The following is a 25,248-nucleotide window of genomic DNA, read 5'->3' as shown; positions in this document are numbered from 1 at the left end:
AGGCTCAGATTTCAAGACTCTTAAAACCTCTACTGAACTTACCGGGAGGAGGAAGGATCATGAGAAATTTCGTTATTTTTGTTTCAATGAGTTAGCCCTAGTGTTTATAGGCTATAACCCATTAAATATAATATAAACATGCAGGATGGTTTATATTTTCATTCAAACATAGCCTAATTTTTATAGATAGGCCTATATGGTGTTGTTATTCTTGTTGTTTTCCCATTAGACAATAAATAGAGTTAAATCTGTCAAATAATAATATTAAATTTAGTACCCTGTAAATTATATGACAAATAATAAGTGGGGGGATTTTTTTCTTCTTGAGGATGATTCATTACATTTAATCATCTATTTAATGGCCAGGGTACATTATTTTGAGAAGTCAGAGCCAATATTCAGATTTCATAACAAGTAGGAGCTTGACCCTTAATAAAATGTTGTTGTTATCTGTTTCATCTGTCATCTCTTTCATCAAATAGGTATTTTTGATATATTTTCCAACTACCAAAAATGCAATAAGACACTCTATATTTCTTTACACCACATGCCATTTCTCCAGGACACTTTTCAAGCAAAACGACTGAAGAACTTTGCTAGGTTTTGCTTGACAAAGAAGTGCTTATTATTCAAAATTGTGACAAAAGTATTTAGCAGTTTTCTAGCTGTCAAACAAACCCAACAATGATAATTCTAGCATCCCTGTTCCAAACTCATGTAATTTTCTTTCTTCTTCGGAATACACTGGAAGATATTTGAAAAAAGTTTGTTGCTGAATCTGAACTCTAACCTGTTAACATGGGCACCAAAAAGTGAGTTGTTACGGTTTTAAAAAGGCCTGAGCAGGCATTGGCAGCAGGATGCCAGAAGGTGGCAGGTGACCCTCTCTTCTGAAATTTAACCTTTTGATCTTCTGAAGACTTTTGCAAGCTCACATTAAATTTTTAAAGCTCACTTTATTTTAAGGTTCAATTCTTGCTATTAACAAACCATTAACTACAACTTTTGCCTCAATAAACTCCTAATTTGCTGCTTTTTAGTTAGTATGGTAGTTGTTAAGTTTAGGTATTGGGTATGATTAGAATATGGTCATGCAGAGAATATGTGCTTTATAAGTACTAATAAACAGCCAATAAATTAATAATAGGCATAATAATAAGCAACTAGTTAATAGTGAGAACTGGTACGTATACTAAAGTGTAACTACCGTATTTAAGTGTAAAGAACACTAGTGTTCTTGGGAAATTGTTGATTTTCATAAATAGATTGGAGAAAGCTGTAAAACTGATTTTAGAGCTTGTAATTTTGTCATATTTATTAAAGATATTTTGTGATTTTATACAATTAATACATTTAATTCATTTCTGTTGGCTAACAATGGCTACATTTTCTGTTACCTTTTCCATTTTTGCTGTTAGAAAAATATAATGTTAAACACATACAATATTAGGTTTGTAAATTTGTAAATTATTTCATATTTTATGTTCATTTTTATATGAATATATGTTTTATTTATTATATGTGAATTAATCATTTATATATTCCTATATATTCATATAAAGTGTATTCTTCTCAAATCAGTGTCCGTAAACAACAGGTTATGGAAGCAGAATAATGACAATAGTTTTTGAAACGTAAAGCATGCTGAATTCCACAAATCAAAAAAAAAAAAAGATGCATTGCAATAACAGTGCTTGCATTTTAATGCCTTGTATTTCCAGGACTTGCATTTTTAGGTCCTGAAATGTAACATAGTTGTTTAAGCTGTGAATATTTCAATTCAAAATATTTCACACATATTTTCATAATTAAAAATTCAATAATTCATATTCACCTTCCAGAATTCACTTCCAAAATATTCAGTCTGTTTAAAAATACGATGTATAATATTCGAAAGGCAAATTTCGGTCGTTTTATTTCACTTTCCAAATTCGCTGCCACAAATTCAGTGGTTAAAATTCGCCAGAAAATTCAGCGTTGCACATCTGGGACCCGCAGGAATAGCAGTAGAGCACCGATGCATGATCTCTAACTGATGTCAGCCGCTCACCAGGAATTATTGAATTTTTAATTATGAAAATGTGTGTGAAATATTTTGAATTGAAATATTCACAGCTTAAACAACTATGTTACATTTCAGGACCTAAAAATGCAAGTCCTGGAAATACAAGGCATTAAAATGCAAGCACTGTTATTGCAATGCATCATTTTTTTTTCAATTTGTGGAATTCAGCATGCTTTACGTTTCAAAAACTATTGTCATTATTCTGCTTCCATAACAGGTTCCCATTGTGACAATATTGAATTCAAATATTAATATTGCTTGTTTTGGTCATGACTCCAAATGTGGCCCATAAAGGTAATGCAAATATAATATTTATGGTATATACCTTACCTGTTATTTTGCCCATTGTATCAGAATAAAAAAAAAAAAAAGTTTGTTATTTTATTTTTCATTGCAGTCCATATTTACTGTGTGTCTTGGATTGATGTTTGGATTAGAAATTTCTGATGATTTTATACAGCCCCCCCCCTCCACCGCCCAATATATATATATAAAAAAACCTTTTCTATCTAAAGAGAATGGTGTCGTCTCACAAACTTTGACATGTTTTATATATTTGAATTTATAGAAGAAGTGCATTTCTTGTATGTTGTTCAAGGTAATAGGAAACATCATCATGAAAACAGTGTGTGAGAAAAGTGTTTCACTGCTTCTTAAAGCCGTAATCCTGTAAACGATGGCTGTGTAAAAACTGTCACATCCAGATGCAGCGAGGATAGAGAGCAACAGACATGTCTCTTGCACCTGCAGCCCTCAAAAACACCTGTACCTTTAAACAAGTGTCTCAGACACATTAACAAATGCCTTTCTTGAAACATGCTTCACTGTTTTTTTCTTCTTCTTCTGGGGATTCATTTCCTTTTAAAGAAATATAAATGAATATTTTATAGCTTTCTTGGAAAGATGTGAATTTTTACATTCCTATTAAAAAATGTTATATAAACACAACACCAAATTTTGACATGTTCATGATAAATGTATATTTTATTGATTTGCTTTCTTATTTGTAAGGTTTTCTGTTGGAACAATGCTTATTGAACATTATTAAATGTTATTACTAAATTCATTTTATTAATAGCTGCTTTGGTGAAATCAGTTCCTGCAAAACTCACTCAGTGCCAGAGTTAAAAACAATACATACCAAAGTAAAAAATAAAATAAAAATGTTGTCATATAATGCCAATATCTGATCGAATTCATTTCCGAAAGGTGTTTATTTTAGTCTAGCCTGTGACAATAAAACAATATTTCAGGGTGCAAACATATATGCGAAGTATAATTAGACCAGCAAAATCAACCCCTCTTTAGACTCCTCTTTACTACCGATGACCGCCTTTTCTGGACATTCTTGATGTCTCAGTACACAGAAGGGGGTCCAACACTCTCCTTCAGAAATAGGGTGCTTGGAGAGCCCAAACAGTTCAAAACCTCAGTTTTCAGGAAACTGGGAGCTGGATTAGCCTGAGAACCTATAGAGGAAGATAACGGAACCGGGAGTCAAAAAAAGTCTTTTTTTTTTTTTTTGCCCATTCAATGCCCATCAGTCTGTTTCGCTACATGGACAAAAGCAGGTGAAACACTCTTCAGAATATCATTGATTAAAAGTCCTACAGGTTTGGAAGAACATGATGGTAAATGATGACAGAATACGTATTTTTGGGGGAACTAAATCTGAAGAATCTGAAGTATGAATGCCAAACTTATAGTTGTTTCACGTTCATTAAACGTTCATACCATAAAAGAAGCAAGTTGCCTATTTCTTCTTTCCACCTAAAGACATACTCTCTGTTTTCTTCTTCTGTGCCTGAAAAGAGAGCAAACCGTAATGCAAAGGCAAAATAATAAAGTATCTTACATCCATGGAACCTTTCCATTTCATTCCATTCTTTATAGTCGAAAATATAAATGTTCTTCACACTAAGAGAAAAATGGTTCTTTTAAGAAAAGTTAACTAACGGACCTTTGGGAAACCCTAAATGGTTCTTCTAAGGAATTGCCCCTTTTGGAAATGTAATTATTCAATTTTTATGAATGTAGTTTGTCTGATTTGCATTCTGAACACAAGGCTCAGTTTGTTACCTCTGACATGGCGTCATCTATCTGCTTGAGCTCTTCATAGTGATCACGGGAGTCCCTCAAAGGCTGAACCATGATCTCCTCAATCTGTGGAAAGAGCTGAACACAGACACATTATCTCTATATGTTGCGTAACTTCAGTTCAAAGTTCAGTTCATAGGTCAGTCTGTATGACGGGTGTACAAACCTTCATGATGGTCTCAAACATTGGGATGAGGACGAATTTAATGAAGCCAATTTGTGCTGTTGGTTTGGTGACTTTATCACGATCCATAAATGGAGCCACAGGAAGACCCTCTGACTTTTCTCGGTCACTCTGCCAAAACAAACCAAAACGCAAGCTATAACATACAATGGAGTCCAAAGGGCTGATCAAATCAAAATCTTCAAGTTCTATTGGAAATAATCAGAAAGTTGTATGTTAAACAAAAGAAATTAAATATTTAGGGTGTCCATGCTGATTAAAAGAAAAGCAAATAATCATACTGACCCCAAACTTTTGAATGGTAATGTAAGCATATTGTGAAATAATAGAAGCATAATAATAAGGTTTTTACCATATTCATTTTCAAAGCACTTGTAAGCAGAAACTGCTTGTATTGAGGTACCTGGATGAAGTACTCTTCCAGGAGACAGTCCACCCACGGCTCTGCCACCTCAGTGGGTCTGACCTCGTTGGAGATGTCACAACACTTGATCAACACCATCTTCAGCTGTAAAGACACAGAATCACTTATACAAGACAAAGCCAACAAGTTTTCAGCATGCAATTGAAGTCACAGCAGGAAACACATACGCATTTAACATGCTCCTCATTGGTAAAGTCAAAGTTGTCCACTTTCTGTTTGAAGGAGTCCAGTATCTCTCCATGCCTGGCCATATCCGTCGCCAGGATAAGAGTAATGATCGCCTACAACAGACACCAAAAAAATACTCAGGATTGTTTAAGATGGCCAGCAGATTTTGAACTACAGTCAAAGTCAAAATTATTCAGACACCAGATATAATTTTTGATATTTTCTTTTACAAGTGGGTGCAGGACACTATAGTTCATTTATGTAAGTAAGGATAGCAAAATCAAGTAAACTGTGACATATTATACCCACTACCATTAAAACTGATAAAAATTTGGGACAAAAATTATTCAGACACTTTGACCTGACCATGTTTTGCTTTAATTGCTAATGTGACCTTTTTACATTAAAATTAAGCATTTCTTGGTAATTGGTTGACTAAAATTGGTATTATCTAATTGTGTACTTAAATTTAACAGCTGACAGCTATTCAACCTAATTCATTACATACCTTTCTATCAAAGTTATCTGTCATTATCAAGATGAATTTGTTCTGACAGTTTAACTGTCAGATTTTTTGTCATATTTTATTACCATTTTCGAAACTATAGTGAATAAACTGTGATAATGTGAGAAATGTTGAAAGTGTCTGAATAAATTATGGTTTGAATGTTTAACGTAGGTGATCAGTATGACCTTTTCTTTGTTACTAAAAAAATGTTTCTAATAAGTGCTATTCTTTTGAACTTTCTATTCAGCAAAGAATCTTGAAAAATGTATCACAGTTTCCATAAAAATATTAGACCGCAAAACTGCTTGAATGAATAATAACAATAAATGTCTCTTAAGCAGCAAATCAGCATATTAGAAGGATTTCTGAAGGATCATGTGACACTGAAGATTGAAGTAATTGATGCTGAAAATTCAGCTTTGCCATCACAAGAATAAATTACATTTTAAAAAACATTAAAATAGAAAAATGTTCTTTTCAATTGTAACATTAGGCTACTCCATAATATTACTGTTTTCACTGTATTTTGGATCAAATATTGGATCAAATAATGCTGCCTAAGAGACTTCTTTCAAAAACCGGTTTCACGAAGCTATGAAAGAGCACCATCTGAGCACTACAGTGTTCCTATCTGCCACATGAAGTGTATGTATGATAGATTGGAAGTACCTGTCGTATCTGTTTGAAGGAGTCAGGCTCCACGTTGGCGAATATATTGCACTCGGGCATAGAGAGGATCTGGAAGGCCACAGCACAGTGATGGTTCTCCAGTGGGGAGATGTCATTATAGCGCACGGCCAGCTCAGTGCGAGCATTAATCTGGTACCTGGTTACAGAGGGCAAATCTTTGAGCAGTTCCTATACTGTATAAATTAGATACATCAGCAAACTGCTGCATATGATAACACAGTCAGTGTTGTCAGAGGTATTGTTCTCTGCGAGGGTGGGCATGTCAGTGACATACGTGTTGTTGTATCCCGGGTGGTCCAGGTCATGACACACGGCTGCAGTCATCAAAATGCACATGTCTGTCATAGTCAGCCTCTCCTAGGGAACAAAAGCAAGTAGCATGTTGATCTGACAGACACACCAGAGGCACACTCTCTAAAGGACATGACCTCACCTGAAGGTTACACAGATGGATCATTCCATACATCATCTGGCTCACGCAAAAGCAGTGGCGGAAGTTGTGGAAAGGGTTGTCGCGGTAGTTTTCTTGAATTGCAAGCTAGAGACAAAACAGGTGAGTCTTAAAGTCTAGTGCTCTAGTTAATTCAGAAATTAAATATGCAGAAAAGCACATCTTACCAGCCATCTTTTGAGAGTTATGGGGTTAATGTTGAACTCCTTAACCAGTCCAAGGTCATGATACATATACTCCAGACAGCTAAGCATCTGTAGACAATATTCATTTAATCAACACTATGATCAGTGTGCCTGGTAAAACAACTAATGCTGATAAGCACAAAATTCATTGTAATTACCAATTTAGCTATAGTGTGTTATGCAATATTTAACGTTAATATAGTTTAAATGTACTAAATTGGGACATCAGCAGTTCAAATGTTTAATTACAAATATACTTAAATACATGAAAAAATAGGATAGAAATCATAGAACTGATGATAGAAGTGATAGAATTACATTAAAGTGTATTTTAGTTTACTATAAATGATTGTTGGCAGTACACTTTAACCATATTTCAAAGACAATAGAAATAATTATGCAATTACATATTAAGCTGTAATTAAGTCCTACTTGAGTGGGTCAAAAAAGTACTCACGTTTAAAATAAATTTAAAATAAAATAAAATGTTATTTGTTTGCAATTAACATGCCATTCAATGTCCTTAAGTGTGATTAAGTGTTTATTTTTTAACTGTCCTATGTTGGTTGGTTTATTTTTTAATTATAAATTTAATAACAATTAAGAAAAACTGATACTTAAGTGAAACACAACTGTAATTCTCTATACCGGGAACTTCTACAAAATTAAAACATGCATGTCTCAAGTTAGCTTGAACACCAAAAAGTATGACAAACCTCATTATGTTCCCAATGCCACACATCAAAGGTAGGCTTTTTCAGAGCCTCTATGGTTTCCTGAGAAAGTGTGTACTGCACAAACACAAAACACAGCATTAATTATGATTATAACAGCACTGCAATGATTTTATTTGGTTGCAGTGCGTAAGCCAAGAAACATTTTTGTTTGTAAGCCAAGAGTTTTTGTTTGTTTGTTTACTTATTTATTTTACCTTTGGGTAACTTGGGACTTCTCGCCTAGGAGACAGTTTTTTCCCATCATCAGTAAAATTGTATTTGCAATTGCAGTTCACTCTGGTTGTAAGAGATACACAACCAATTAACCAATTTCCTAATGGAATTACTGTGCAAAAAACAAAACAAAACTAAAAACTAAATAACAAAATAAATAAATAATAAAATATAAAATCAAATAATAGTTGTTCTTACCTCACTCCTCCTCTAGAGGTCATTTCATCCCTTAATTTCTTCAGATCATTTTTACACTTCTCAATTTCCACCACTTTAAGTCCCTCCACTGTAACAATACAAAGACTTTTAGCTCACAGCATCAAGTGTGAGTTGTGGCATGCATTAGCCCTCAGAGAATCACTCACGCTCCACTCTCTTCTCCAGCATGGCCAGTCTGTTGGTCACTTCAGTCTTCAGCTCATTGATCCTGAAAGCCCTGAAACAAATATTACATTCATTACTCAAATGGTTCAGGTCATACTTAGAAGGCATTAGACATGCGGAGTCCCACAAGGCTCAATTCTTGTACCACTCTTGTTTAGCCTGTATATGCTCCCACTAAGTCAAATAATGAGAAAGAACCAAATTGCCTATCACAGCTATGCTGATGATACCCAGATTTACCTAGCCTTATCTCCAAATGAGTACAGCCCCATTGACTTCCTCTGCCAATGCATTGATTAAATTAACAGTTGGATGTGCCAGAACTTTCTTCAGTTAAACAAAAGAGAAAACTGAAGTCATTGCATTTGGAAACAAAGATGAAGTTCTCAAGGTGAATGCATACCTTGACTCTAGGGGTCAAACAACTAAAAATCAAGTCAAGAATCTTGGTGTGATTCTGGAGACAGACCTTAGTTTCAGTAGTCATGTCAAAGCAGTAGCTAAATCAGAATACCATCATCTCAAAAACATTGCAAGAATTAGATGTTTTGTTTCCAGTCAAGACTTGGAGAAGCTTGTTCACGCCTTTATCACCAGCAGGGTGGATTATTGTAATGGTCTCCTCACCGGCCCTCCAAAGAAGACCATTAGACAACTGCAGCTCATCCAGAACGCTGCTACCAGGATTCTGACTAGAACCAGAAAATCTCATTTACTCGTTTATAAATCGCTCAAAGGCATAGAACCTAAATGCATTGCAGTTATGTTCACTGAATATAAACAAATATAACAGACCACTCAGATCATTAGGATCTAGTCAGTTAGAAATACCAAGGGTTCACATAAAACAAAGGAGTCTGCTTTTAGCTATTATGCGGCCCGCAGTTGGAACCAGCTTCCAGAAGAGATCAGATGTGTTAAAACATTAGTCAGATTTAACTCCAGACTCAAAACTCATCTGTTTAGCTGTGCATTTGTTGAATGAACACTGTGTTACGTCCGAACTGACTGCACTGTATTTTATGTATAATAATTTTTATTTGTAACTGTTCTAAATTAATTTGAAATCAATTTTTTAAATCATTTTAAACATTTTTAAATTTCTGGTTTTATTGTTGTGAGTATTTGTTCTTTTTATGATTATTTTACTTCCTTTTATGTAAAGCACTTTGAATTGTGTTTGAATGAAGCACTACCATTGTGTATGAAATGTGCTATATGAATAAACTTGCCTTGCCTTGCCTACCATGCACACACTGATGTGAATCATACCATTTACTTTACAACAAATGCACATAACTTACCTGCTGAACTGCTCTGCCACTTGTGACAGGACGTTCTGGAACATGTCTTCCTTCTCTTTTGAAGGGAATAAAAAGTTGTTTATAGGGTATGTTACTGTCAGTTACCTTATTTCTAATCTAGTTTTACTTAACACATCTAATCGGCGTTGCCTTTGGCCAGTTATATACAATTTAATGAGTAAATTTTTTTTCCTACCTCCTCCTTGGTTTGTGGAATGAAGCATAACCTTATATAAGTTGCTTGAAACAAAATAAGAAAAAAAGTCAAACAATGAATGCTTCTGAATTATTCATTAAATTACAATGATATAATAATTATAATATTAATATTATTATTACTATGTTGAATTCTTACTTTGGTGTGTTTGCAGGCATGGTGGGGTCAATAGATATCATTGCTCCTTCTGAGTCAATCAGAAGTATAGCCGTGTTTCTGGAGAAACACGAGAACAACATATTTGAGACACTTTTGAGATGATAATCTGAATTAAACACTATGAGAAGATACTGACCTGGAAATATTGGATGATGAACAAAGAAGTTCCTTAATATCACATGGGCTACAGTGTCGACTGAAAATCACCTACAACATGAGAGATCATACATGACAACTAAGTGAGCAATTTTCTTAATGAGATGATGATGAAGTAGAAATATCTATGAAGAGAAATCAAAGAGCATTATCATGAGTCTTGTTATCAGTGAGGCATTGAATACATCAATATATTTTTAATACAAGTATTATCCTAAAAAGGGTGCCTGTCTTAAAATACATTAAATTACTATAGCCTTTAAGTATAATAATATTAATATTAATAAAATGTTGTCCGTATTATACAAGTAGTTACACTACCGGTCAATTTTTTTTAAAAGAATATTTTACTAATTACAATACTAATAAATAAAATAAGAATTTATCAATGATGGATTAAATTGATCAAAAGTGACAGTATTTCAGTTTCAAATAAACGCTGTTCTTTTGACTTTTTTTTATCTGGAGCTCAGAAAAATAGCTGTTTTCATAATAATAAGAAATGTTTCTTGAGCTGCAAATCAGACTTCTCAGGGATATTTTACACTGAAGACTGGAGTAATGGCTGCTGAATGTTCAGCTTTCATCACAGAAATAAATTACATTTTAAAATATATCCAAATAGCAAAATAAATGAATAAATAAAATTTCATGATATATATGTATATATTAAAATAAATGCAGTTGTGGTGAGCATAAGAGACTTATGTTCCAAAACATTAGAAATCTTACTGAGCTCAAACCACTGAACAGTACTGTATATACAAACAGAAAACACATCTTACAATCTTAATTCTGCGGAGATTGTCTGTGGTTGCTCTAAAAAGTATTTGGACATGTTAGCCTTAAAGTATTAGATACAAAATTATCAAACCAATGGCATTGTTCAAATAGTGTTCAAAATTAAGACAAATTGTGCAGTGACAATTTCTGTTTGTTGAACTTTGGTAAACCATATTTATAGATAATGTGATGAACTATGCCTGTGGCTACTCTGACACTTGTGTGAACTTAAGCTATTGCCATACCAGTCTATTAAAAAAGTTTGTTCAGAGAAGCTCTATGACATTCATACATTTTTATATGCCTCCAAATACTTTTTTCATTGAATGTTTGGATGAAATCCTGACATATCTAATCATATACAAATTTTTGAGTTTTCTCAACTTGTTGTTTTAAGTTTATATAATAAAAAGTTGAGAATCTCCTACAAAAATAAGTTGAGAGAACTCAAAAATCTGCTGAAGCTGGTTGCCTTAAAATTTGAAGTTGGCGCACCTTTTTTTTTTTTTTTTTTGTGTATTAGCAATTGCACATGCAATTAAAATGCATCTCATTTTGATGGAATCTTAAACATACAGACTCACTTTAAGACTCACCCTTTGCACCTTTCCATCCACATCCAGGTAAATAGTTTTAGGGGCATAAGATGATGAACTCGACCCCATGATGACCTCTGATATTGATGATGCTTTAGCAACAGATACACAATCTATAGCTATACCTCCTCAGGACCAGCAAATAACACTTTAAAACAAATAAACAAATTTAGTTACTTTAGACTGCTGATTTCAAAGTGGAACTATGGCACTAAAGCAGGCATTTATAAAGAAATAAAGAAAACCTATTGCCTTACCTCAGCATGTGCCATTAAATCTGGTGCAACCACTCATTCCGAGATGCTGACGGATGCGGTCGGCTTCAGCAGGAGTCACTGCTCTGCCCTTTAAGTAGGCTATCACTCACTCCCCTGCTCTCCAGCGTTGCCAAGGAACTGTTAGAGCAGAGAGCTGACTATGTACTCCATGTCATCTACTGCTTGGAGGCGACACACGTATCCATTACAACACTGTTCCTTTTCATGACACATACAATATCTACCCAAACATACTCAAAAAAGAATGCTTGCTGTCTTGTTAACTTGTAACCATTTTTCCTTATGCTTCATCAATTATGATTACAAATTTTGTTTAGAATTATGTTTGTGTGTATAATTCTAAATAAAATGCAATATAATTTAATGTAATTCTAAATAAAATACACACACACACACACACAAAATATGTACTGAAGATTATTTGTTATATTATATACTGTAAATTTTAAATAGGTAGTTTATTAAATATTCACTAAAATGATCACAGGTTCTATGACATGCATGTTTAGAGAGAACAGGATCATTTCTCATTTTCCTTAACTCATAGACTACATAAAATCTGCCTGCCGTAGTGTCGTTTTTTTGCCATCAGAAATTAAAAAAGTGAGAAAAAGTTAGTAAAAGTCTTCAGTAGCTTCAAAATCTTGAGTTACAACTGTTTAATGAAATTGCTTTCATGAATTCTGCCTTCAATTAAATAAAGATAATACACTAATTCAAGGTACACAAATAATAAAGGTACACTACTATTCAGGGTCAATAAGACTTTTTGAAAGATGCCTCTTTTGCTTATCAAGCCAACAATTATTTATAAAATACAGTAAACAGTAGTATTGTGAAATATCATTAGAAATTAAAAAACATCTGGGCCCGGTTTCACAGACAGGGTTTAGATTAAGCCAGGATTAGGCCATAGTTCAATTAGGACATTTAAGTAATTTTTATAAACGTGCTTAGGAAAAAAACATTACTGGGGTGCATCTTGAGACAAAACAAAGGCACTGACATGGTTTATGATCAGTCATTGCAAGTTTCTTTCATTTGAAAGATCTCAGATTTACATTTTAGTCTAGGACTAAGCTTAAGCCGTGTCTGTGAAACCGGGGCTGGTTTAATAAATCTTAAAATTAATTTATTCCTGTGGTGGCAAAGCTTAATTTTTGGCCGTCATTACTCGAGACTTCAGTGCCACATGATCCTTTAATTATTCTATTATGCTGAAAAAAACATTAGATTGTGCAGCTTTATATTGTTTTTGTGCATGCTTTTTCAGGATCTTTGATAAACAGGTTTAAAAGCATTAGAAAAAATAGAAGTCTTTTGTAACTGTGTCCTTATTGTTAGGTTGAATTAATTTAATGTGTGCTAAAATACAAATTTATTTTAAAAAACAAAAACAACCTCAATCTTTTAAATGGCAGTTTAGATTTTAATCAATATATTAATCAAGTATAATTTTCAAAAACATCAGGTTATGACAAATCAAACATTTTAAAATGTATACAGTTACAATTCATTAATTACAAAATTATGATTTCTGTTGTCCAAAACAATGGCGTTATACTTTCATGTTATCTTGTACATTTTTACTGTTTAATTTTTTTTTTTCTGTGTTCCACAGTTTTTCAGTGTTTTACTGTTACAAATTTGTAGTATTGTAATAATCAATAAATTAACAGTGTAAAAAAGTAATGATTAATAACACAGCTTTTAAACTAATGGAAAGACACTGTGTGTTCAAGAATCATTAACGTCTCCAGAAATGATTTATCACAGAGCATTATTCTACACATATGACTGTTTGCCTTTCACACAATTTCTCATTTTGACAGAAACTGATATCATCTATACCCTAATGCTAGAAAACCAGCTACCAGTAACGTGCGTCCATACATACGAAGCCTCAGAGAATAAAGCTGAGAGGTTCTCTTGGGATGCTTGGAGCTACCTGGTCTTTTGATGAAGTTGAGAGTGATTAAAGTGTATATGTACATGAATATGACCTCAATCTACTGAAATACATATTCAGGCTCAAAGCAAAGATTCACAGCTAGACAGGTCAATAACAAACAGGAAATGTACTCAAACAGGAAACGATGATCAAACAGATAAAAGGACAAAGCACCGATGGCATATTTTAATGCTAGAAAAACAGTACTTTTGTATTGAGCAGTCACTAAAAACATGTTGTGTTTGTCCCGCTCAGGCCACATGTGGACGAGGGTGTGTGTAACTCTCCTCCTCCTTCACTGCAGCAGCTAAGCTTTGTTCCATTGTCAGTATAAAAGGATGAAAGTCTCATGTTACAATTTTCATATAAAATAACCCTTGGGCATAAAAAGGTTTGGTGCGTTGCATCAATCCATGGTCCCTTTTTGTCGTTACGCTGCAGGTAATTTTCCGTCACAGGTGTGATATTCTCTTGTTCGACGAGCAGCTCAGATCTCTTTGAACCTGAAAGAAAAGAGCAGATGAAACCACTGCAAACACATGGTGCAAAATTAAACGCTTCCCTTTTAATTATCAGATTCTAGCAGTGGAAAAGAAAAAAAAAATAATACAAACAAGACCAAATAATTACCACCTGCTCATTTGACAAAATGTCTAAAGTGGATGGCGGAGAACATTAGTGTAATAAATGCATTTAAATGCAATAAAAAAAAAGCACAAAAATGGCTTTTTTATGCCCAATAACCAGGTTTTGTTCAAACCAAAATTGACTGATAATTATAAGGGTGTCAGAGACGTAATTATATTGCACTTGAAGTGCATACATCATTTTCCACCTTTTTACACAGATCTCTGCCAGTCATTTGGGAACACAGTGAAAACGAATAAATCCCGAGGTGGGTCGCAGCCTCTTAAGAGTAATTGTGATTACCTTGAACCACTAAAAATATCCTCCACTGAATTATACTGAAGGCAGGAAGGCCCAATTATTTCAAGTACAGCGTCTCTTTGGTCATGACGTTCTACATTTTTAGCAGCCACTAATATCAAGCACATGTAATGGCAATCAGCACCATTCAGGATATTTAAAAGCCACTAGCTAATAATAGAAGGTCAAATAAAAACCTAAATGAAGTCATCTGCTATTAACGTCACAGCATGGAAAATTTTGCCCTCTAAAAAAAAAAAAATATACATGGTTTGTAACTCATAAGTTTGTAATAATTTTTATATTTCTATAGTCTCTTATGCTCACAGTAATAGCTGTAATATTGTGCATTATTATTACATTGATCTATTTTAATACATTTTAAAATGTTATTTATTCCTGTGATGGTAAAGCTGAATTTTCAGCATCATTACTCCAGTCTTCAGTGTCTCATGTTCCTCAAGAAATCATTCAAATATATTAATTATTTACACTCAGCAATGGTTATTATTATTATCAATGTTGATAATTTTTTGCTGCCTTATAATTTTGTGATAACTGATACATGTTTTTTCAGGATTATTTGATAGTGTGCTCAAAAGAACAACATTTATTTGAATTAGAAATCTTTTGTAACATTACATTTAGTCATTTAGCAGACACTTTTATCCAAAGCGACTTGCAATCAAAACCAACAAAAGAGCAACAATATGTAAGTGCTGTGACAAGTCTTGGGTAGTCTAACACAGTATATGTATCAAGGGTTATTTTTTATAATAAATAAAAAAACGAAAACAAGTAGATGAAATAGAATATAGAATGTGAGTTAATAAAAGTAGTTTGAATAAAACCAGAATAGAGAGTTATATATATATATATATATATATATAAAATTTATGTTTTAGTTTTCTTTTCTTTCTTTTTTTATTATCCAAAACTATTGAATGGTAGTGTAACATTATTTTCACAAACACATTAAGCATCCAAAGTGGTTTTCAACATTGATAATAATAGTAAATGCTTCTTGAGCATCAAATCATAATATTAGAATGATTTCTGAAGGATCATGAGACACTGAAGACTGGAGTAATGATGCTGAAAATTCAGTTTTGCCATCACAGGAATAAATAACATTCTAAAATATATTCAAAGAGAGAATGGTTACTTTAAATTGCAATAATATATTACAATATTACAGTATTTTTCATCAAATAAATACAGCGAGCAATAGGAGTCATTTTTCAAACACAAAAATAAATAAATAAAAATTCCTAATTACTCCAAACTTCTGACTGGTAGTGTATATAGATGATTGGTCTTACATAATTCACCATAAACGCAAAGAACAAGAGTGAATTAGGGATGTTCACCCTCTCAGCCTTGTAGTGTATCCGCACCATCCTCTGATCTCCTTATAGACGAGCCTGGACAACAGCTACACAAACAAGAACAAGAGGAGACAGTGAAACACCAGCCTAAAAACACACGTTCATCATGAGAACAGATATTTTGCTATTATTTATTGGATATTATGTGACCCTGGACCACAAAACCAGTCATTAGGGTCAATATACATCTGAAAGCTGAAGAAATAAGTTTACATTGATGTATGGTTTGTTAGGATAGGACAATATTTGGCTGAGATACGACTATTTGAAAATCTGGAATCTGAGGAAAGAAAAATCTAAATATTGAGAAAATCACATTTAAAGTTGTCTAAATAAAGTTCTTAGCAATGCATATTACTAATCAAAATTAAGTTTTGATATATCTACGGTTGGAAATTGACAAAATATCTTCATGGAACATGATCTTTATTTAATATGCTAATGATTTTTGGCATGAAAGAAAAATCGATAATTTTGACCCATACAAAGTATTGTTGGCTACAAATATAACTGTGCTACTTATGACTGGTTTTGTGGTCTAGGGTCACATATTATAAATAACAATATAATCAACAACATTAATAATAACAAAAATAATAATACACATCAGTTTTAGTCTCACCAGACAGGCCAGCACATCAGCAGCAATGAGCATATAGAAAACGTTATTCCAACCGGTGGGAGAGATCAGACCAGCCAACAGAGGTCCAACAGCGGCACCTAGAGCCCATCAAATACATTACACAACATGTGACTGCCATCACAGGACAGTGTCAAGTTTTCAAAACAAACACTGGTTTCTGAATGTTACATTTAAATTGACTGTCAATAAGCTTTTAAAAAGTTGCTCGATTCACAAATGTAACATTCACTGACAGGTTATAACACAAACTGCATTCAAAGTTTGACTTTATTAGGTCAGTCTCAAGCTTAAGAAAAAAAACACACACATTCCCTGCATACCTATTGATCCAGTGCCATCAATAATGGCGGTTACAGTGGACAGTGCTCTGTTGTTCCCTCTCAGGCACTCATGGGTTCCCTAAAAGATCAAAAAAACATTATGAAATGTTCAGCACAAATGCTTGTTGTGTTACAAAATAGTTTATTGATCAGTTATTGACGGCAGGACTTGTAGGCTGGTCCCGACATATTGGTTTTTAAACCTTTTTTTAAGACTTTACAAATATCCACGTGAAGAGCACATGGAGAAAAGGTGCCCAGCGCTTACCAGGTCAGCTGACACAGCAGTGGTGATGAGGGCGTAGGGTCCATTCACGAGAGCACCACACCACAGCAACATGCCTACAGGTCCGAAAAGGGCAGAGGAGGAGATACAGCCCCCCAAAAAAAGATTTAGTTTATCTGTTGTCAATATGGCACTTATTTCATAATCCACAAGATCATCTGATCCCCTTATACTTAACATTATACATTATTATGGTGACTTATGATATTTAAAAGGCAAACTTAAGGTTTAAAAATTGATTTTACTTCAAAAACTGGTCCCACTTTATATTAGGTGGCCTTAACTACTATGTACTTACTGTGCTCATATTGTATTGCAAATCATTTTTGTTGCTATTGAGGTGGGATATGGGTAAGGTTAGGTTTAAGGGGGGGGTTAAGGTGTAATAGGTCAACAGTATAATTATAAATGTAACTACAGAAATTAATTACAGATGTAATTACATGCAGGTATTTTTTAAAAATATAAAGTACAATGCAAAACATGTATTTATAATACATGTATAATGCAAAATAAGTTGCATTGTATCAAATTATTAATTTATACGCAAGTAAATAGTAGTTAAGGTATTTGGTCCCCAATATAATGTGGGACCAAAGAAAAGCTTTGATCTGATTATTCAGACTGAAATGCATCCAAAAATTGATTTTACCAACTTTGGGGAAAAAAAAGTGCATCTTTCCAAAAAAACAAAAGCCATGTACTCCATACTCACCAATGGTGGTTGGCAAGCCGTTCTGCCCGATCTTATTGTACAGGAACAGCTTGAGGAAGAAAAGCAAACATGAATAAGCAGCAGATCTCAAAGGAAAGAGAAACCCATCCATGCGTTTACACAGGTTCACAGGTAAACTCAAGCTTGAGGGTGAACAAGATTACAGATGTCTGTAAAAAGTCTGAGCAAACTTCAAGATTTATTGACAACACTTCAGATTCTGTAGCTGCGCAAAACTAGCCAGCTTTGCTCTTTTTTTTTCTCAGACGAATAGTACTCTAGGAAGCACAATCTGTTACAACAAACATTTACAGTGCCACTGGACATAAGCATTGCACATTAAAACTGAAATAAACTCCCAAGTGTAAATGTTAAGGTCCATAAAGCTAGCAAATAAACATGCATGTGTTTTAATAATGCTTTTACATACTCTTAATAAATTAAATCAATCTGCGACATCTTGTTGAAACAGATGTTTGCATTTTGCCCAAAGTCTGAGCAAAGAAAGAAAGAAAAAGAGAACAGTTTGACCAACCATAGGAGCAGCAATGATCAACATGGCACAACAAGTAGTGGCTCTGCCTCCACTGTAGTCAGATATCAATCCAGCCATGATGCCGCCTAACACAGAAAAAAAACCTTATAGTACCACCAAATCTCAAGAATCACCCTTATATATTTCTTATTCCTATAAATAATTTAAATACCACATACTTACCCACAATTCCTCCAACATCAAACAGCGTAGACAGGTCCCCAGCTTCTTTAGGATCAAAATTAGCTAAGAGAGAGCAGACTCAGTGACTTTTTTGACAGTTCATTTGTGCCAAGAACTGAGTAAATATGAGAGACACTGAGAACCGAGAAATATAAAGGATTCTTACCAACATTAGCGATGTATAAAGGAAGCCAGTAGAGGAAGGTGTAGCTGACCAGTTTGGCAAAAAGCAAACACAAGGAGAACTCCACCACACCCTGCAGGAAGAAAACAACACGATGAGCAAAAATGACACTATGATATTTACTCCTGTCCTAGCAACAGCTAGGGATTACTCGGTATCGGCAGATGCTCAATATTCAATGACATGGATTGAATTAGGAGCACAAAAAAACTAAATATCAGGACATGCATAGCAACAACTGAATGTAAATAATACTGTTCTTTATCAACTTGTACACTTGTAACCAAATTTGGAACATGATATTGCCTAATTTGTAACATTAGGATGAATTGCTTATTTTGTAGCATTCCTCGTGCAAGTTACTTCGCATAAAGCAGCAACTGCTAAATAGATAAACGTAAATCCAAAAATTGTCTGACAAATGACCCAAATAGAGTACTATGTTTAAAGGCCATTAGATAAGACTTTTACTCTTTTAAGAACAGATTTAATTAAATATTTAATCTTAAAAATTTTATTATTTTAAGAAAAAATTATGTTTAGGTTGGGAAAGCAAAAGCATGATTTTTGATCCAAGAACTCCAGACACTTCACAGGATTGGCTCCTCTCGCAGTCTCTTCAAAATAACACCTTATATTCGCTGATTAACAGCTGTGGGTGTAAAACTGAGAATAACAGGTCACTCACAGGAATCCGGAGCGCTCCGCAGAAGCTGATGGGTTCTGTGTGATCCTCCACCGTCTCCACGGCTGTGGAGGAGTTAGTGCTGAAGATCTCCTCGTTACTGGACGAGTTCCTCAGTAGAGGCTCCTGCTCCACACTCTCCTAAACACATTACAGCCTGTTAGTGTTACATCAACGAAGATAAAAAAAGTGTTTGTTAAAGGAAGAACATTAAGTGACAGTACTTTAAGTACATACTTAAGGGTGGAATACACATATTTTTGCCCCAATGTTCAGTCTGGAGGAGTCAATGCTATTTGCTGAAAGTCACAGATTTTGGGCAATCAAGAGTTTCACGGAAAATTGCAGTGTAGGAACAGACTCAGTATTTTTGGCTTCAGTCAGAGGATATCAAACATATTTGATATTTTGATCTGATTTTAGAACAAAGAGCGTTTTTACTGGTCACGTGCCTCCTATCAACATTTACATTACATTTAATCATTTAGCAGACGCTTTAGAGATGCTGTTTTGAGGGTCATTTTTTAATGAATAAAAAGAAAACAAGTAGACAGAACAGAAATAGAATGGATGTTCAATAGTGGCAGTGTCAACATTTTGCATATTTCTGTGTAAATTTGTTGTGTTTGACAGTCTCTTAGTTTATGATCCTCACTCGTTTAGTTTTTCCTATGTCAGCAAGTGCATGATGCCTAGAGTTAAAATCTGTTCAGATGTTAAGTTATCCAGCTGTAAAATCTGTTTAGGATCAGTGATGATCGTTTGGGCTTTATGTTTTAAGAGACCCTTCTAGCCTATTGACATTTGCATATAAATTACAGACCTGGTCCCACATTCTACATTTATATATGACAATGGTTTTTCCCCAATACCAAAAAGATGCTAAACAGATCAGCTCTCTGGTCTCCCCTCGCACTTCAAACACATTCCAAAGAGAAGTAAATGACCCCCAGTGCCAGGCACCAACGGCCTGACTAGACCAGTGGACTTGCCTCCACAAACACAATACACATCACACACAAGACATTTATATAAGCGGTTATACATGTATCTGGTATATGCATGTGTTGCATGTATGTTCCCCTATTATATTAGCCTAGTTACAACTCTTTATTTGTATTATTTTACACTGTAAACGCTTATATTCAAGTGTTTGAGTGTATCTCTGCTTTAATACCTTCTAGAGGTTTCTTTCTTGGTATCAAAATGATCTTCTCTTTATTTCTCAAACAATGATGTACACCATGTTATCGTGAAATGCATCAAACAATTTTTACTATGCTTTGAAGTAAAACTGCACCAACTCTCCAGACCAGCAATAAAAATGCAAATGGGCCATAAACAGAGACAAAGAAAGTTTCTCTGGCTCAAAATTCATGCCTCTGATTGGCTATTCCACCCAAAAGCTGGGTGTGGCAAGGAACTATCAAAAGTCTCTAACTCAGACTAATCGTAGCTCAAAAGTCTTCTTCTTGGAACAGACACACTCCAAGACTCTGCAAAACTCTCCTCCCGAGTTTAACCTTCTGGCAGTTTTACCTTCAAGATGATTCTCATTAGGTTGTGGTTAATTGATGTGAAATACTGCCATTCTTTTGCTCTTCTCTCTCTTGCTAAACTACTGCTAGTACTGCATAAAGTAGGAAAGCTATTGCTCCTTGGCCACGAAAAGAATCTTTCCTAGAGTTGATAAATAATTATATTGTCTGTTCGGTGGACGGACAGATCAAATAATTGTAATATCGATTCTGCTACAGTTAATTCTAAGATCTAATCTAAATATTTATTATTAATTATAACCAGTTATAATTATAAATAATTCAATTTTGAACTAATTTGCTACACCAGCCTTTAATCATTGAGACCAACATAGTTACTCACATAGATCAAAGGATTTCAACAGACAGCTTTATCATATAGCTCTTCTCACACTTGTAAACTCATGCAGGTAGTTACATGTGATTTCTCTCGGTTCACAATTACTTCTGCTTTCAATTCTCAGGTCATTTCTCAACCAAATTCACTACAGTGTTGTGAACTACAGACGTACAGTATTACAATGTTACATTCATTGGCTCAATTCTCTTGCTGCAAAAAATGTACTGGCTAAATGTACTGAAAATACTTAAATTTGCTTTCAGTTTGGCAAAAAAATGTTATCGACTGAAACCAAATGGCAGCAAATGAGTGTTAGCCAGCCTTTTCACATAATCAATTTGCAAATAATGCAACTTCGGAAAATCACAAAAACAAAACACAAATGGGAGGGGAGCACTGCTGTTTAGCTGGTTATTCAAGGTTTAAGTGAAATAATGGTACTGTAACATATGCAGGTCATAGAGTCAAACTGCTAAATATTTTGCATAGATTTTAAATTGTAAGTGAACTCACATGGTGTTGTGGTGGAGTACAGTTCACATCTTCAGGTTCTGTAAAAAATAAATAACGTTGTGATTTAGGTAGCATTTTTTTCACAGTTAGTTGAAAATATATTTTATATCTGCAGATAAAGTTAATATTGTGTATGTGTTGTCTTTATTTAATTTCTAACATACCCATCTGATCTAGGCTGAAGTAATGGAAAATTTATGTGCATGTAATTTAGTTGCACGATCCTTATTTTTTGTTTCCCTTCTGTTCCTGTCTTTGTAAACAGCCCCACAGGCATATAATAGCAAATCCAATCTAAGGTGTGACTTACTTTCAACCAGGAACAAAAAGCAGATGACTCCAGCAGCAGCGATGATGATACCAGGCACAATGAATGACAGGCCCCAAGCGGACGACACATAGACCCCAGCAATGAGAGAGCCCAGAATGTTTCCTACTGAGGTGTGAGAATTCCAGATGCCCATGATGAATCCACGCCTGCATCAAAGAGCAATTTTGGAATTTTGAAAAATTAATTTTGGAAGATTGAAGTCAACATGAAATCAGTTTATTAAGACACTACCATTTAAAAGTCTGTATTTTTATATATATATATATTTTTTCTAAGTCTTTTATACTCAGCAAGGTTGCATTCATATGATCAGAAATACACTAAAAACAGTAATATTATAAAATATTCTTACAATTAAAAAGAACTGTTTTATTTTAATTAGTGCTGTCAACCGATTAAAAAATAAGCCCAAAAAACTGCAACCCACGGCTCTGTAATTTTTCCCACGACTGTATTTTCAAAATAGCCCAATTGTGCGGGAAAACCGCGACCCTGGCAACACTGGTTCGCTGTACCGTTATCACATATGAGTACACATATCTCTCGCGCACTGTCGCTCTCTCTCTCTCTCGGACACACTTGCACTCTTTATCCGCTTTATTCGCTTCACGTTTGTCGAACCCGGCACCTCATAATCACACAATCCCTGCGTCCCAATGTGCATACTATACCAACCACACTCTATCTGCCATAAATAGTATTGAAAATTACTAATACCACATAGAATTTAGGATGGATAGTATGCACTTTGGGACGCAGACAATGATTACTTTCCACGCTGCGATGATGGCAAGAAGTTGGGGTCAAACCTCATCAAACGATTAATTTGCGTTAAAAAATATTAACGCATTAAAATTTAGATTAAATTGCATGCGTTAACGTTGACAGTCCTAATTTTTATTAAATTCCCTGTTTTCATCATCCAAACAATTCAAATGGATAAAATCAAGAATTGCCACAATTTTTCTTGTGAAATATCCTTTTTCACTCTGGAAGTTGTCATATTGCTGCAGTAAAATGGGTTACAATTGTGGTTTCATGTTGATTTAAAAGTATAGTTCACAGCAGACCAGTTTTAACAGTTTGGGATTGTGGAAGCAAGATAAATCTTTTAGATATGCACTTAGTTGTTTTTGTGAAAAAGTGCAGATACAATTCTGCACTATCAACAGCACACAAACTGAGCAAGCAGCAAATAACACAACAGTCACTTACTTTCCCTTCCCAAACCAGTTCCCAACACACGCTACCACTGCCGGCCAGCCTGTAGTCTGCACCAGCCCATTTAAGGCCTGTAAAAGAAAAAAAAATACATAGGAATCAGCAAGTCTGAAGAGCACATGGGTTTGACACGTTCAAGAAGCAAACCATTCCACCTGATTCAGTCATGTGTTATCCATGTGACTCATACAAGCATGACTCCAGATTTACTATGAAATAAGTCTGGGGCTGTAAGACTGGAATACAATGGGCTAAGAAAAGAGAAAATTCTCAACATGATGTACACACATCAACCATGCACTGATAAGGTTTTATTTTATAATATTCAAACATACTTTTAAATTTCATTTTAAAAAAACTCTCTTGTGACAAGAAACACTTGGAAAAGAATCACTTCTGTTTTTTTTGGTTTCACATTGTGAAATTCTGGTACTCGTTCTGGAACTTTAAATAATTTTTTTGATGGACTGATACACCGGTTTAAATTTAGAAAGGAGAACTAGCTTACCTGAACTAAGCAGTAATACCACAACGAGTGGATTTGCCAGTAAAAGCCCAGGCCAAACAGAGCAGTGAAAATGCCACTGAGAATCATCCCTGAGCTCAGGTAGTAACGCAAGGGCAATCGCTCTCCAAATATCCCACTGTTAAAAATATTTCAAAACCAACTGTTATAAGCAAGACACACCAAGCTAGAAAGTCTTAACAAGAAAACCCAATATCATACCTAAAGAACATGCCGATAGCATATGCAACAAGGAAGCAGTTGTCCAAGACTCCAAACAGGTTCTGGTAATTGTTCTGGTCTGAATTTAAACAAAGAAATGCATTGATGGGTTAATATAAACTAGTAAACAGTATTTTTTTTTTTTCTATCAGCAAGGGCACATTTACTGGTAAAAAGTGAAAGAAAAGCATTTCTAATCCAATAAAAAATGATCAGTTTCCACAAAAATATTAGCAGCACAATTGTTTTCACCACTGATAATAATACGAAATGTTATTTCTTATATGAGCACCGAATCAACATATTAGAATGATTTCTGAAGGATGATGTGACTGAAGCCTGGCTGCTGAAAATTCAAATATATTTTAAAATATATTACAATAGAAAACGGATATTTTAAATTGCATTGATATGTCACCATTTGTACATGGATGTATTAATTGCAGGACAGATATGATAAAAGCTAGAACACAAAATATTTTAAGCAATGAATCAATCTTACCAAAAGGAGACCAATCACACCAGGTGTCATTGTCAGTGATGTTGAGCTCTGCTGGATGAATAACATTAGAGCAGTTTCTGTGCAGCTGACTCTGTCAACATAAAATTATTATTTAACACATTTTACTCTTAATTTATTACATAAACAACCATGTGATTTATCAGTATAACAAAATCCTGTTTATTGCAGGTCTTCTTTTTAGGTTAGGCCTATCATGCAACAAGTTAATGTTTAGTTGCCAGGTCTCTGACTTTTTATTACCTTGACAATACTGATAGGCTTTCGAGAGAGGTGGTAGGTGGTGTAGAAGACAAACGTAAGGAGGAGGGTGAAGAACCGGTACCTAAAAAGTTCATGAAATTAACTGAATTTACAAGTGAATGAAATTAAGATTTACTAGTCAAAAAGCATCAAAAGTGAAATCTGGAGGTGTCTAGTATTGAATAAAGCAGCCAGGCAGTGACAGAAATGAAACCACATTACGTGACTTACAGGAAAACAGCCTCACCTAAGGCAAACACACACACACTGAATGATCTATCTAGTTTTTATACATTTCCTGTGGGGGGAAGCACGCTTAACACGGTGCACATCAGTTCTGAGGGCTATGCATGCTGCAAAACAGAAACCTCTAACATTTAGGTGCCAGTACTGTGCTTT

At 34.4% G+C, this 25,248-nt stretch overlaps 2 protein-coding genes across 4 annotated transcripts in view; both read right to left on the bottom strand.

Moving 5' to 3' along the window:
• Positions 1-3,818: 3,818 nt before the first annotated feature.
• On the bottom strand, positions 3,819-11,393 carry LOC306871511 (high affinity cGMP-specific 3',5'-cyclic phosphodiesterase 9A-like; the record flags this gene model as incomplete). Its single annotated transcript, XM_079419515.1, has 18 exons — positions 11,322-11,393; positions 9,923-9,993; positions 9,766-9,843; positions 9,607-9,650; positions 9,411-9,465; positions 8,088-8,158; positions 7,921-8,008; positions 7,704-7,785; positions 7,489-7,563; positions 6,755-6,841; positions 6,570-6,674; positions 6,411-6,493; positions 6,116-6,272; positions 4,938-5,051; positions 4,750-4,854; positions 4,329-4,457; positions 4,145-4,240; positions 3,819-3,869 (listed from the first exon to the last, which is right to left on the bottom strand). The coding sequence occupies exons 1-18, from the start codon at positions 11,388-11,390 to the stop codon at positions 3,819-3,821; spliced, it is 1,560 nt and encodes a 519-aa protein (XP_079275641.1). The 5' UTR covers positions 11,391-11,393.
• Positions 11,394-13,010: 1,617 nt separating this feature from the next.
• Positions 13,011-25,248, bottom strand: part of LOC306870640 (glucose-6-phosphate exchanger SLC37A2-like) — a 13,272-nt gene continuing 1,034 nt past the window's right edge. For 2 of the 3 annotated variants that reach the window (XM_079418029.1, XM_079418031.1), the window contains exons 2-18: positions 24,850-24,931; positions 24,589-24,679; positions 24,087-24,165; positions 23,868-24,003; positions 23,354-23,430; positions 22,118-22,284; positions 21,808-21,845; positions 19,420-19,557; positions 18,714-18,804; positions 18,548-18,610; positions 18,365-18,450; positions 17,830-17,878; positions 17,097-17,170; positions 16,829-16,907; positions 16,488-16,585; positions 15,848-15,912; positions 13,012-14,053 (exon numbers count right to left, since the gene is read on the bottom strand). In XM_079418029.1, the coding sequence (XP_079274155.1) occupies positions 14,038-14,053; positions 15,848-15,912; positions 16,488-16,585; positions 16,829-16,907; positions 17,097-17,170; positions 17,830-17,878; positions 18,365-18,450; positions 18,548-18,610; positions 18,714-18,804; positions 19,420-19,557; positions 21,808-21,845; positions 22,118-22,284; positions 23,354-23,430; positions 23,868-24,003; positions 24,087-24,165; positions 24,589-24,679; positions 24,850-24,931 (1,429 nt within the window). In that variant the 3' untranslated portion in view covers positions 13,012-14,037. Of the gene's footprint in view, positions 14,054-15,799; positions 15,913-16,487; positions 16,586-16,828; positions 16,908-17,096; positions 17,171-17,829; positions 17,879-18,364; positions 18,451-18,547; positions 18,611-18,713; positions 18,805-19,419; positions 19,558-21,807; positions 21,846-22,117; positions 22,285-23,353; positions 23,431-23,867; positions 24,004-24,086; positions 24,166-24,588; positions 24,680-24,849; positions 24,932-25,248 lie in introns of all 3 variants that reach the window. The other variant, XM_079418030.1, reaches the window with a different exon arrangement.

Source organism: Barbus barbus (genome assembly GCF_936440315.1).
Source record: "Barbus barbus genome assembly, chromosome: 6".
NCBI lineage: Eukaryota > Metazoa > Chordata > Actinopteri > Cypriniformes > Cyprinidae > Barbus > Barbus barbus.
The sequence above is the reverse complement of the archived record's forward strand: the minus strand, read 5'-3'. Positions and strand labels throughout refer to the sequence as shown.